This window comes from Melospiza georgiana, chromosome 5, assembly GCF_028018845.1.
Source record: "Melospiza georgiana isolate bMelGeo1 chromosome 5, bMelGeo1.pri, whole genome shotgun sequence".
Lineage (NCBI taxonomy): Eukaryota > Metazoa > Chordata > Aves > Passeriformes > Passerellidae > Melospiza > Melospiza georgiana.
The window spans coordinates 7572300-7586639 of NC_080434.1; the positions used below are offsets into that span (position 1 = coordinate 7572300).

General features: G+C 35.4%; 1 protein-coding gene across 2 annotated transcripts; it reads right to left on the reverse strand.

The window, feature by feature from the left end:
• Positions 1–1156: 1156 nt before the first annotated feature.
• Positions 1157–14221, reverse strand: CEP44 (centrosomal protein 44). 2 transcript variants are annotated; one of them, XM_058024587.1, is made up of 11 exons: positions 14125–14221; positions 12436–12578; positions 11700–11847; positions 10618–10764; positions 9633–9740; positions 8093–8236; positions 7520–7729; positions 4754–4823; positions 2754–2881; positions 2464–2501; positions 1157–1673 (listed from the first exon to the last, which is right to left on the reverse strand). In XM_058024587.1, the coding sequence occupies exons 2-11, from the start codon at positions 12522–12524 to the stop codon at positions 1565–1567; spliced, it is 1191 nt and encodes a 396-aa protein (XP_057880570.1). In that variant the 5' UTR covers positions 12525–12578; positions 14125–14221; the 3' UTR covers positions 1157–1564. The 2 variants fall into 2 exon arrangements, with proteins under 2 accessions (XP_057880570.1, XP_057880571.1); XM_058024588.1 differs by lacking the exon at positions 7520–7729.
• Positions 14222–14340: the final 119 nt, after the last annotated feature.

Consider the following 14340-nt stretch of genomic DNA (forward strand, 5'->3'; position numbering starts at 1 on the left):
ATGCATTCAATGATAAGTCTCTGTAACTTGAATCAAGTATACTAAGACTTCTCATTTTTGCCATGGCATCAGTAAACAGCTGTCTCTCCTCTCTGTCCTGCCACACTCTTTAACAAATATCACAGAGAATAAATATCCTACTTAACATAAAAGCATCTCTGACTTCAAGGCAAAGAGGAAAAATAAGAGAGAGATAATTCAAAATATTTGATCATAGCAGCTTAAAGAAGACAGAAATACTGATTTTTACTTCTTTGATGACTGAATAAAGATTTCCACAAGATGGTGCTGTAGTCCTATTTTAAGACATAAATGGTAATAACATTTAGAAGGAAACATCATTTCATTTCATTGTTAGAATAATGAACAGTGATTTGCAAGGCCTATTTTCAATTAAGGAGCAAAACACATTCCTACGATCTAATCTTTATAGGTTCTTTTATTTTTAAACAACTGAAAAATCACAGAAGTCACAAAAGTCTAAAAAACCCAGAACTAGTTCATATAACATCACAGATCGCCATAAACTCTTCTGTTTCTGTGTAAAATAAAGTCCATTTATATTCCATATGGTTATAGAAAAAAAATCATAATTATTGTTAAAACATAGAAATCACTTTTTACAGCATGTTAAACAGCTGCTTTTGCCTTCATCTGCAAACTCTGCCCCCAAAAAAATTACGACTGGTCTGTAATATTAAACTCCAAAAATCTTTTAAACTGAAGTATTAAAACACAAAAGAGCCTTGATATGATAGGCTACCAATTTACAAAAAGCAATAAACAATTAAATAAATCTAATCAAGCCTCACACATCTTTGGTTTGATCATATGTTTATGCAAGTCTTACATCTACTTATGTCTCTAAACAGAAATCTTAATATGGCTTCAAATAATGAAAATGTGTTTCTTTGTATACAGACTGGTCTCCATCTGTGCTGCTGGTCTTAAAATGTGTTGGGTAAGAGCACTAAAACACTCAACACATCTCTTGCAGTCAAAGTCTGTGGACTTGCACATTTTTGTGTTTAGGATCAAACTGACCCCCACTTTGTCAGTGTTAATGGAAGCCATAAAGTGTTGGTGCTCTCCAGCTCAGCATGAAAACTTATATTTAAAAATAAAATTTCAAAAACAACAGCAAAAAAGGTACATATTTGAAACTGTGTATGTAAGTTTTTTATTAAGACTTATTCAAGAGTACAGATGGTAGGATGGTATGTAAGAATGCCTCTTGGGTGTAATATGCAAGTTCCAGCTGGAATGTTTCCAACAGGATGTAAACCACAGTCCTCAAGCCCACACACTTTAAAAAACATATTACTTAGCACACTGCTAACAAATGTCAACACAAGAATACACTGCTGTAATGACTTCAATTTACAAAAGTGCAAGGAGGGGGGAAGAAGCTATTTGAATAGTCTTTAAAATCAAAAATTGTGGTCGTGGGGAGGGAAATCAATACACAGATGCATGAGTAAAATATTTATTCAAAGCAATAAAAGCAATAGTGATCATTACAAATTTGATATATTAAAAATTTAACGCTGTACAAACATACAGATTATTTCTGGTATCCACAAGGCTGCAGAGACAAGGTCTGAAGACTTGTGCTTGCAGGTATTCCCAGAGGTGGGCTTGGTGTTTTGAACAATTTGAAGGTTTCTTCCATTCTGAAAATAAATTTTATTTACATACCTTAATAAAATAGGGTACAAAATAACTCAAAATAACTGACTTGCTTTTAACTTCCTAATTATCCAAAATACTAATAAGCAGCATGACCCCATACGTTTTCTCTCATCCCACCCTTTTCCCCTGCAATTCATTTCTATCTTAAATGCCTACCATTTATCAATAAACCTCAAGTACACAAAACCACACAATAAAATTAAAATTACAGAAAAGGCCAGAGCTTTTTATAGGCCACACACTTATAGAAATCTCTTGCTAGAGAAACATGATAAAGCAACACATTTCTCTTCAAGTATAATAAAAATATAACAAAAAAATTTATTCTAGATCTCAGAATAATTATCAAATACATCTTAATACAGTTATTATAATGCTTAGGCTGAAATTAGTTTTACATTTCCTTAAATAATAAAAATCAGTTAAGATAATAGGTACTTTTCAGGAAGAAAAATTGCAAGTACCAGGGAATTTAAATCAGGAAATAAATAATATTCCTATTTCTTATCAACCAAATTCTAAACACTCGTTATTCTCTAGTTAATACTATTAAGAGTGCTTTCTATTGCTTTTTAGAAACCAAAACAGTGACTCATCCCACAAATACAAAACTGTAAGTGGATTTATTATCCAGTAGAGCCATAAGGAAATGCCACACCTGATGTACAGACCTTTGAGGTTTGGAACACATATGTACATTCTCTGTGCGCCTTAGTCCAGTACAACTCCCTCCTGGGAAATAAATTCCTGCTGCCCTTTCCTATTACTTACATTTTACTTATCTTTTCCATTCTTTGTCTTATTGTCTCCTACAATTTAAAAGCAACATAGTTAGTGAACTCTTCAAAGCTTACATTCTTCAGATGGACTTTCAATTTAAATTCAGAGAAAATGTGAGTTTAAGCAGTGTTTACATATGAAAAGTATTTTTATGAGACAGAACTAGTGGTAGTTTTGCACAGTTTCCTTGTTTTTCTATCAGTATATACAACTAAAACCAATGCTTACTTGTTCTCTTGACCTCAAAGGAAATCAACTGAACATTCACCAGCTTTACTTACCTTTGAAATGTCTGTCAGATCATGAGAATTAATGGTCATGTCTTTGGGAGATTGGTCTGTGGATAACAGCGAACCGCATCCAGACGACTGAAGATGACTCCCTGGCATCTCCTCATTCCTCTCCATATCTATAGAGAAATGCTCAGTTTTATGTCACCTTTGCCTTCTTGCTCTCTTTTGCAAGGTCAGCTATCAAATAATGTGATTTACAGTAGGCAATAACAGAAGAGAATGCATTGTATAAAGAGGGGAAGGAAAAAGCTACTATGGGAGTCCAAAATAGGTTTCTCATTTTTTTTAAACAAGTGCAATATGACACTATGTATAATATATATAATATACTAAAAGCAAATTCTAAAGATTACTAAGAAGATTATTTTCTCCTGATTAGAATAAAATCAAAGCGTATGAACATCTGATTACATTGACAAACCTTTAATAGTAATTTCATATAGTTTACATTATTTTTATTGTAAACTGCCTGCTCAAACATGTCTTTAATTTGTGCAAAGTAACCTGACTTATAAGTAGCAGAATTTTTGTCTCTTTTTTCTTTTTTTTTCATTTGGAAGCTGTGATATATAATAGATTACTATTGTCAGGGAAGAGAATTTAGTATCTCGAAAAAACACATGTTCCCATATCCATTTTTAGTAAAGTCACCATCTACACATCATACCTTTGGAACAAACGTAGCCACACTATTTTGTATCCAAAATTCATAATAAACTGTTTTTAAATACCTAAAATTAAAAATTTTTTATTTGGTACAGCTGTGATTTCTTAAGAGTACAAGAACCAAAAAGAGCCGGAAAGGATCCCAAGTACTATACTCTCAGATAAAAGAGTTAAGACTGTCCTAGTAACTTTCATGCCTAAAATTTCCTGAATTTTAGAAAAGCAGAAACAACAAATTCAGAATTTGGGGAGTCTGAAAATTCTCTTTCAAAAAACCATCTGCCTGTTTACTTACTACAAAGTCCTCAAGTGTCAGTAACACACCACTAAACTTATCACAGGAAGTAAATATGTTGCAAGCTTTCTGAGTCCTGTAAAATGAAGGTCCCGTTTCTGAGACTCTATGATAAAAACAAGCATTGACCTAACCAAGAACTGCATTCCTAATTTCCATGGAAACTGGATTACTGAGACTCCTTTTTAATTACAATTCAAAAGCCCCACACTGGACAAAAAAGCCTAATATGTGAGAATGGAAAATGGAATATCCTCCTTACCACTGGTGGTAGGAATAACAGCTGCCACAAGGGAAACAGGCCAAATCAAGGAAGAGAACAGAGGGAGCTAATAGAGCTAAAGGCCAAAGAGCTACCATTGAGGAAGACAGATGAATTACTCATGGCCTGAGCAGTGCTTTTAACTTTTTTCCCACTCAAATCTGCTTTGTTTACTTCTTGTAGGTTATCAAAATTAAACGGAAGTTGGAAACGGAAGAAAAAGATTTTGACTTTCTCTTCAAAACAAGAAAGTTTATCAAAAACGCCAGTTGGACAGCTGCTAACTGCTTCAGAGCATAGAAATATAGAAAACATTTAGTAGTGAGTTGAAAACAAACAAAGATTATGAATCATTATTTGTCTGAGCCCCATTAAAGAAGAAAACAGCAACCTAAAGGATATTAGTGGCAGCAAAAATAACTCCATTTGGCTTGAGAACAGCGCATTTTTGGAACATGATGATAACTGCTTTAAAGTCCAAATGACAGTATTGTTATTCACAGCTTTAGTAACAGAACCTTAATTTGCCTCTTTGATATTTTTAGTAGCTATTTTAAACTATTACTTACTATGCTATAGCAACTAAATCATATAAAGAATAAGTTAGAAACATGAAATGATGAGGAGGTTAACTTCTTATCTGCAGGATGGGTTTAAATTCATAGGTCACTAAATTGCAGTTACCTACTTAACTATTTTAGTCAAGGTCAGCAAGAAATGTTTAGCATATTTACATTAATTAAAAGGGAAATCATTAATACTCACCAAGGGAAACTGGAATGCTACTAGAAGTTCTTTTTTGATTTATATTGCTGAAGTCTTTAAGAAAGTCTCTCTGAAATACAAGTTTACTGCATTTTAGCCATACACCCTGTTTAAATCATCTTCTGACTGAACAAAACTATATTTAAATATCAGGTATGTGTGTATTTGCTTGCTACACCATGTTGGCACTGCACAAATATCTTCACAGGACTAAAAAATTCAACATTTCCATAAATGCACTTCATTAAAAAACTAGTCTATTTAACGCGTATTTTTTAAAACATCAATATTGCTGTTCATGATGAGGTCAAAACCAGGTCAAAATATAGTGCATAAAACTTACTTATGAGTAGAATGAACAATCAGAATGGTCTTGGACTGTACTAATAATTTCATCTCAACATTGGTTGCCATTAGCTTAAAGTAAGTGTGCCTTCTTCTACTGCCTGTTGATATTCAAATATAGAGTCCTCAGTCCCAAAAAAACAGCCTATAGACTAAATGAAATTCATTGCACCTAAATGCTTAGAACCCAGAAGGCTATTTTAAGCTGGTTTCCCAGGCTCCTAAATGAGAGAGGGCTCTTTTAAGACACATTCTCAGCTTAACTTGATGTAACTTTAAAAAGGTTGTTCATAATCAAGAAACAATAGTATTTTTGAGTTCAACTTTCTAATTTCAAAGTAAGAAAATAAAACATTCAAACAACATCTAGATTTTTTTTTTACCAATGAGTAATCATTATGATTTGATATCTCAGCCTTTAAAATATGTCACTTTATATACTGGAGTAACAGCATCAGCTAACAGCTGAATACTACACTCAAAAAAATTAACAAAGGAGAAATAGTAGGTATTGTATGGGAAAATGCTGGAAAAAACTGTAATAATGTCCATCTCTTAAAAAACACAAAAATAGAATCTGCAGAGACTATGTCTCTTCAATTTCTTTCATTGAAATGGATTTGGTAGCTTTCAGACTTTCCCAGAACTTAAATGCACAGCTGCTGCTACTTTGGCAACTTACTTTGGCAACAGCAAAAGACAGATCTTACAGTGTTCCTGCTACGTTGGCTAGATGCCAAAAACTCCCTGGAAAGTGCAAGAGTAAGAGAGGAGTAATTCTGAATTGTTTCTGTATGTGTGACGCACAAGGTGGACGCAATTTCATTAAACAAAAAAGCACCAATTCTGTGGCCCATAGGATTATTTCTTAGCAGTTTTCAAACGTCTATTGCAAAATAGTTGCTTTGATAACTATGTATACATATATTTAGTCTTATATATTTGTATATAGAATGCCATACAGAAACTATAACTGAACTTGTTTCTGCAGGTGAATTCTGTCAGTAACATGCAGTACAGAAATATAATTATCACTGGAAACTTCTCAGTGATATTTTTTAGAGTATTTTCCAGGTACTATTCCAATCATATGAACAACTGCAATAAACATGTTAGTGAAGCAGTAATAAACCAAATTTACAAAAACAAAAGAACAAGTCTAGTCTGAAACATGAGCTTTCCCATGTGCTACAGCAATTTCTTGAAAAGAATACATTTGAAACAGGAGAAAAACTGTCTGTGCCTGTTCACCTGAAGGCCTCTTGAGACTGCTGCCAGAAAAAAAAAACCCATTATCATTGGTGGTATTAGTTGGACACATGTCTACTGATCCATAAGACTCTGATTTCAGATGGTAAAATCACATGAACTACTAAGGACCTAATTTTTTTTTAAGTGATTGAGAATATCTCTCGTTACTAACTGAGCTACAGCTTTTAGAGATAACCTAGTGATCAGTTTGAACACCTGTCTATTTCAAGGCTTTGCATAACCACCACACTTGCCAGGTACACAGTAAAACATGTCTGGTATACAAGTACTAGCAACATTTTCAAATTAGTGGGGTCAGCAAAATGCACAGAGCTCCTGGTTGTGAATAAATTCAACAGTTTTACAGCTGCAAAGAAAAATGCAACACCAATCAACTATTTTCCACAAGGATTTTCAACTTCTGGAAAGCATCTGACAGTGTCTGAAGGATACACAAGATACATTAGGGAAAATTTTTGGATCACATGATTAATTTCAAAGTGATGTTATGGTTCAATGCAACTCAAAATATTTACATGTGTACATACATCAAAGTACATTTTGTGCACACAAGGACCTTTCAACAGCATGAAAAATAACCTAGTCTTAAGGCAACAAGAAGCTTTATTTGCTGTGCCAAATGTAGCCACATCACAACTGCAGTGCTTTCACACATTCAAAAATGCAAAGAACATCACGGACAAAAAATAGGAAGTGGGGGAAGAGAGTGAGAATAGGAGAAAAAACCCCACTGATTAGACTAGAAATTTCAAGGATCCACAAATTACACATAGGACTAAAATAAGAAATAACTTTTTGATTAACCCTGTGTTTTCCAGTGTGCATGCCATCCATTTTTGTCACTATCTGTTGAAGAGAATGAAGATTCCATGTTCAAAAACTTTCTTCTATAACTTTAGTAGTAAATACAATTACACTGAATCATTACTAATGAGAACAGATGGCAAGTTTTGGTTCATAAAGTCTCAGAGAACAGAATTTAACAGTTAAGAAAAAAAACCCATCAACTTCATAAACAGCACTTGCATTCAGATTGTACTTTTAAAACCAGTAACAAAAACACATCAGGAGGAAGGGAGGGCAGAAACAGACCAACAAGATTATGTTTGGGCAATTTTTGTTATAGAATTAAGAGAGAAGTTAACACACCTTTCTGGATTGTAACAACAGTTCTGTTTCAAGAAGCAAAACTCGATTCAGTAAGTTATTCCACTCCTTCTCATCTACGATCACCTTTCCTTGCAGTTTCTCTTCTAAAACTTGTAGCTTATCTTCCATCCAATCTAGCTTATGAAGCTTTTCCTGGAAATCTGCAAGCTGACTCTTTAAAAACTCAATTTGTGAATTTTCTTCTATGACCTGAAAATACCGATAAGAACATATCCTCTAATTTCAAAACAGAAGCAATTCATCGCTTGATGAAACAAATTAAGCGCAATCTTCAAGTTCAGTAACCACATCCTGCTACATCAGAAAATTATTTTTCTTCCAGAATTACCAAAATATGCCTACTCAGGGAACACAGCTTCTAAAAGAAGCTGTTGACAGAACTGTGTCTTGAAAGAGACAGTACAATTTAACTGACTTTTCCTTTTTCCTACTTTTTCAATACATTTATTAAATATCCGCTGCATGCTCCTGAAGTATAGCTATAATATAAAAACCTTTATCACTTCAGACAAATCCTGTAATAGAAAGACATCTTAAAACAGAAGTACTTACTTGTTCACAGTTAACTTCCACAATATCATAATCTGGGCTCAATTCTTCCTCAGTCCCTCCCTGTGCTGGAAGGGGTAGTGGACAAAGATCACCACTAACTTCATTTCCTGAGTGTCGTTCAACTAGAGGCTTCTTTTGAGTATGCTAAAAAACAAACACAATTAACTGCTGGTGTTATTAATAACAATAATATTTCAATTCATTAGCCAAGTAAGACCTATTATTTCAATATTTATTTAAATAAAACTATCTTATCCCAACTGGTTACAATACACAGAAAACAAGAGCAGGCAGTTTAATTTTTAAAAAAATCACACAGACTTGAAGGAACTGTAAAACAAATATGCATGCACTTTGCCATATATACTCTGTACCTTGTTTCCTTACCACAAACAGTAATGAAGACATTCATGTCCTCCTTTAATTTAAAGGTTGTTAGATTTCTAAGTGTGGACTGGAAAATATGTTATTACCTACAGCGAAATTCATACAGTTTCAACATCAAACCCATGACTAAAACATTAAGAACAAAAAAGGTTTAAATAGGAAGATTAGAATTCTTCCTTTTTCTTGACAGCTGTCAGCAAAATAGCTCTATGAGATATACATTAGTTTCCTTTGAAGACTTCCCTTAGAGAAAACAAAGAGAAATTTTGCAATTTCTTCAGGTGGATTAAATCTTATGATAATATCACAAAATGATTAAGAATGCAAAATCACTAGTTCTGTGCAGCATCTTAACATGTAGAAATTCCTCAATGTTTTAGTTAAGCTGAAACTTTCCTCTTCTAGGGAATTCTTAAAACACACGTATCTATCCCATGCAGCGCCACTATTAATAACTAGAAGAGACAGAGAAGCCATTCCAAACACTTTCTTCACAAAGTTTTCCTTGATAAAAGCAGTATTTTCCTTATAAGTAGAAACCACCAGCTATTAGCATGCAATCATAGTCCTAGAAGTTTTCTAAAATTTTATTTTGCGCCCTTTTAGCAGATAATATCAGGAAAGCTGCCTCCTTCACATGTCAAGAGTGGAATAACGTATAGACATTTTTACTTAATGCATAATCATTTTACCTTTGTAAAACCAAAGCCAAAAGGAATGCTACATTATGAAAACTTCCTGAACAGATTCAGATAAAACACCAAACAGTGCTTTGAAAGCTGTGTTTTAAACACATGCTAGGCCAAGCACACTTCACTCTTCAAACACCATACAGCTCTTCTTTGTGCCATTGTATCTTTTCCCATTGCTCTCCCTTACACTTGATATAATTCAAATATAGCACAAACAGCAGCACTAGGTCATTACCAGCAAGATTTTGAGATCAACTACTCAGTAAAATAGAGGCAACAACCTCTGTATTTCAGCTATTATTTCAGCCAAGCACACTTTGGAGAAAAACAAACAAACAAACAAACACCAGCCCACATCAAAACTGGTTTGATTAAGCATTAAAACCAAAACAAAAGCAAAAAATTTCAGCAAGAGCCTGACTTACTACAAACGAGATAAAACATAAAAATTATTTTCATACCTGTTTGGGATTCAGAGCACTGCGACTTGGATCAGCAAGACCTTTACCACAATTTGACCACACTTCAGACTTAAGAGGTCTGATTTTTTTTCTCGTTTGGGATTTAACCTCCAAAGTGAACAGAAGAAAATAACAAAAGAAAATTTTCAGGATTCCACACCCCACTTTCCAACACCATCTCTGACTGACAGGAGTATTTCATGCTGCACACACACAAATACATTTAAACCTCTGTAGTACAATAACATATAAAAAAAATTAAATAAGACCCAGCTAAAGAGAATACAGATCCAGAAGTAAAAGCCATACTTTTACACTCATTCATACCTATGCTAGGTTGCATCAATAGATGGTTATAAATAGAAAAGACAACTGGCACCAGAGTTGAAAGTAAAACAAATACAAAAAAAATGTAGTTATATCTTCAAAACTGACAAATTAAGTAAGCAGAAGTCCTAAAGACTTGTTAAAAACTCCAAGGAAACAAAATCCTGTGAAATATAAAGACTGGAAATTCCCTTCATTAAAGCAGAGACTGATACACCACACACACTGATAAAAAATAATGCCCTTATAAGTATCATTGATGAAAATAATCAGATTTGAGAAACAAATACAAGCGTCATTTTTGAATTGTTACAGAAATTCAACATGAGAAGATTTTGTTTTGCTTTTAAATTTATCTGAGAAGTTTATTAATTCACATGTTCATTGTATCGAGAAGTGTAAAAGAAAATATACCACTTACTGTAAAAACAACAATTAGATTTATCTTCATTCTGATTTTTTTGTACTACAAAGTATTGCCAGCTTCATGTCTTGAATGAAAGCATTCAAGCATCTTACAATGAAACTTCATACTAACTTTCCATTATTTGGTCCATGAGCAATGCTGCATCTTCAAAGATAAGCTGAAAACCAGTTTATCTGCAGCATCAAACACGTCAAAAGAAACTTATAAAAAAGGCAACCATTTGATCAGTACCTTACTAGAGTTACTCAACTCCTTATGTTTCTTCACCACACAGTTGATAATGTCACAAACAATTTGCATTTTTCTTTCTGCAAAGCCAACTTGAAGAAACTGCTCTTTTGTTAAAATTGGTTTATACTGAAATTGATCCCGAAGAAACTGCAACAAAATAAGAGTTTACTTCACTTTCAAAATCACCTCACAATTTGCTGTAGAAATGGCATGCCCATATTCTTATTTTACTACAATCTTGTCTTTCATCCTGCACTTCAGCAGTTAAGCCTTTTCTCATTTGATCACTTTTACATAAATCAATAAATATATAGCTGTTCCTTTTAACTAGGCCTTCAACATATCTCCTCTTTCATTCACACCACTCTTGTAAACTTCAACTCACAGTCTTAAGATTCAAGAAATAACTGACTATACAAATTAATACTAAAAAAAATTAAAACTAAGAGCTTTTAAAGTGAATTTACAATAAAATGTTATATTAACCTCAGCAAATACATCAGAGGGCTACGTAAGGCTCCTAAAGAAGCCTTTCCTCTCAGATGGAAACCTCGTCTGAATAAGCCACTTTTTCTTAATTCATCAATCCACCTTTCATAAAAACATGCTTTTGTACATTTTAAGGATAGTTCAAAGTTATTTTCAATCAGTTAATAATTTTATTCCGGTTTATAAAAGGTTAATATTCAACTTTATGTATTAAAATGGCATAGTGTTTCAAAATAGCTGTATTTCTAAACTGTGCTTACAATTTTTCGAGTTCCTTGTGATTTTTTTGGTGGTTAAGTTTTTTGCCAAGGTCACTTCTATAAATCTTTCTGGCCAATAAAAGTTTCTGTGTTCTTCAAAACTAACATCTAACAATATTACTATTTCTGCAAATGTCTCAAAACTGAGATTTGGCTACCACCACCCATTCTTATTTTCATTAAAATCTAAAAACTTGCATACAGTGACTTAATACCCATCTTAAATCCTAATAGAACTAAAATTCAAGCTCATTTCCAAAAACTTTCTAGTAAAGCTCATAGTAAATGTTTAATTTCTGTGAAGTTTCTTTAGCAAAGAACATGAAAGGATACCTTATAAACAGCTTCAATAAAACGCAAGTCGCTCTTGGCTGTCAGTTCCACATCACACTTTACCAAAAGCTCTGCTATGCAAGTTGAAAAAGATGTAAAACAATAGCTGATGATAGGTAAAAATGCAGCTGGATCCCCTTTTACTAACCTATAAAGAGACAAAAGTATTTTATACAGCAGAAGATAACAAAAGCTTTTCATTACATGAATTCTAACTTGAAAGGAATAAATACACATTAGGTTCTATCTAAATAGCTTTCATTCTAAGGTTTCATAGCCTGGGCATCTCTCATTCAGCCATCTTTGCTGTTATCTGTAAAATGCTCAAAAAAATGTTCTTGTGATCTACATATAATTTAAACATTGTCAAGTCTAAAGCCCACCAACATTTCCAGCTCAACATTCAGACCATTTTTTTGTTCTAATCTTTATAGGATGAAATTTCCTGAAGGAAGTTTTGGAAGCGCTTCTGAAGAAATCCAAAAGGCGACATTAACAAAAATAAAGACAAGAACAGCAGAAGAAGAGCAAGACAGTAATACAGCCCAGGATTGTTCTAAGGATTGCTCAGAAGAGCAAAACTGTGTACTTTTATATCCCAGTTCACACAGACCACACCCCAAGTTCCCAGTTATGTTCTGCTTATCACTGGGTGCAACGCTAATCCTTATGCTTATCTTGCTTACACATCTTGCTGTCATCGTGTATTAGCATAAGTTTTCACACTGCCACTTACACTGTATAATCCACATCTCGTGGATAATTTAACAAGCGAAGTCCTTGTTCTATTTTTCTTAAACTTCCATTTAGGTCTCCTGTTGCCATTATTCCAAATGCTATTCCTCTCTCAGGTTATGAAATAAACATAAAAAAGTGCATCTGTTAAAAAAAATTATGTACACAAAAATTACAAAATGCAAATAATCACCTAAATTCAACTTTCTGCTAGGACCTAGGAGATAATTACCTGCCACTATTTTCACTAAATTTCTTTTCTTGCTACAAAACAAGTATTTTGAAGCCTACAAATGCAAGCAGTGAAGAGGCACGGTCACACAGTTTATAAATGAAGCAATGGTCTCAAGAAACAGTTACATTTACAGCGGGCTGGGTTTGTTATGGGTGTTTTTCTTCTTGTGCTTCTGTGGTGCTTGATCAGCAATCTTCAAGAGTAAGCTCTTCCCATGTGTTTTGCCCTTGTTAAAAGGACTTTCTTCCTACTTAATCATCAGGTTTCTTTAATTGAACCATTAGGTTTTGGGTTATTAGTTACACTAAACAGAAGTACACAATACTTACTTTTCAAAGTCAGAATGGGAATAATTTAACCAATTATTTGGAAATTGAGGCAGCTATTCTTCCTGCATTATGTTACAATGTGATCCATTCTATGGTTTTGCAAATTTAAATAGCTATTAAGACAAATCTCAAAGAATCTGACATAAAACTGAAGCTCTAATCTGCAATGCAAACAGTCACAGAAGACACTCCCACAGGATTTTGTCTGATCGTATATAGGCTGTTTCCCAAAAGTATCAACAATCCTTTCTTTTTACACCAGACCTCTGGATGTAAAAACTGGTAACTACTGTCACTACAAAACAGCCTAAGAGTTTATAAAAGTAACAGTCAAGCCGGCAGCAAATCTTGGGAAGGTGAACCCTGTAAAATGAGATACATAGCTTTTGTCTGTAGAGATCTGTAGAATTTACAGAGCGCTGGCTATCAAGAATAAAATCGAGTATAACAAAGTTTCAAGTTACCATAATATAAAGCTTTGAGGAAGTGGCTCAAAGAACAACTGTCAAAAATGTGTATGATAGATATTCAAAGGATCAATGTAAAAACTAAACAAAAAGACTAAAATAAACAAAAACTAAAATAACTACCCCATGCAAGTTACCAAGTATGTTAACACTGTAAACGCCGTCTCTGAAATGCCCAACAACTAGACTTTTGATTTCTTCCAACTGAATCTAGACTCTCCTGTAGCACAGGGAGGGCAGCTGGGGTAAATCACACCATTACGCAGAGCTGCAAACACATCACCGACAAACACGGGACTTCGCCGCCGTGCCAGCTGCGACACCCTGGGCGCAGAGGCCACTCGCACACCAGCGAGCGGCACACGGCACCGCGCGTCCCCGGCTGGTTGCCCCGGGCACCAGCGGAAAAACAGCGTGTCCCAGCCAGGACACGGCAAGGCGGGCCGCGGTCCCGGAACCAGGGCGCTGCGGCAAACTCGCCAGACTGGGACCGGGACCGGGGCCGGGGCCGGCTCCCCACCCGCCTTTCCTCGCCCCTACAAGAGCGGAGACCGGGCCCTGCCCGGAACTCGCCGTCCCCAAGGAGAGGGAGACCCCGGGCTAGGAGCGGGCCCGCGCGGCGGGGACAGACGCGCCCCGAGAGCGATGCTGACGCTCACCCGCGCGGCGGGAGCCCCGCGGCCGCTCTCTGGCAGCGCTCCAGGCCCCGCGGCCGCTCCCTGGCAGCGCGGCGGAGCTCCGCCGTTCCCCGGCTGTGCGGCGGGCGCAGACCGAATCTGCCGCCGCCGAACCCGACGGGCACTTCCGCTCGCCGCGCGTCCCTCCCCGCGCACGTCACTTCCAGCAACAACAGCGGACGTCAGAGCCGCCCGGGC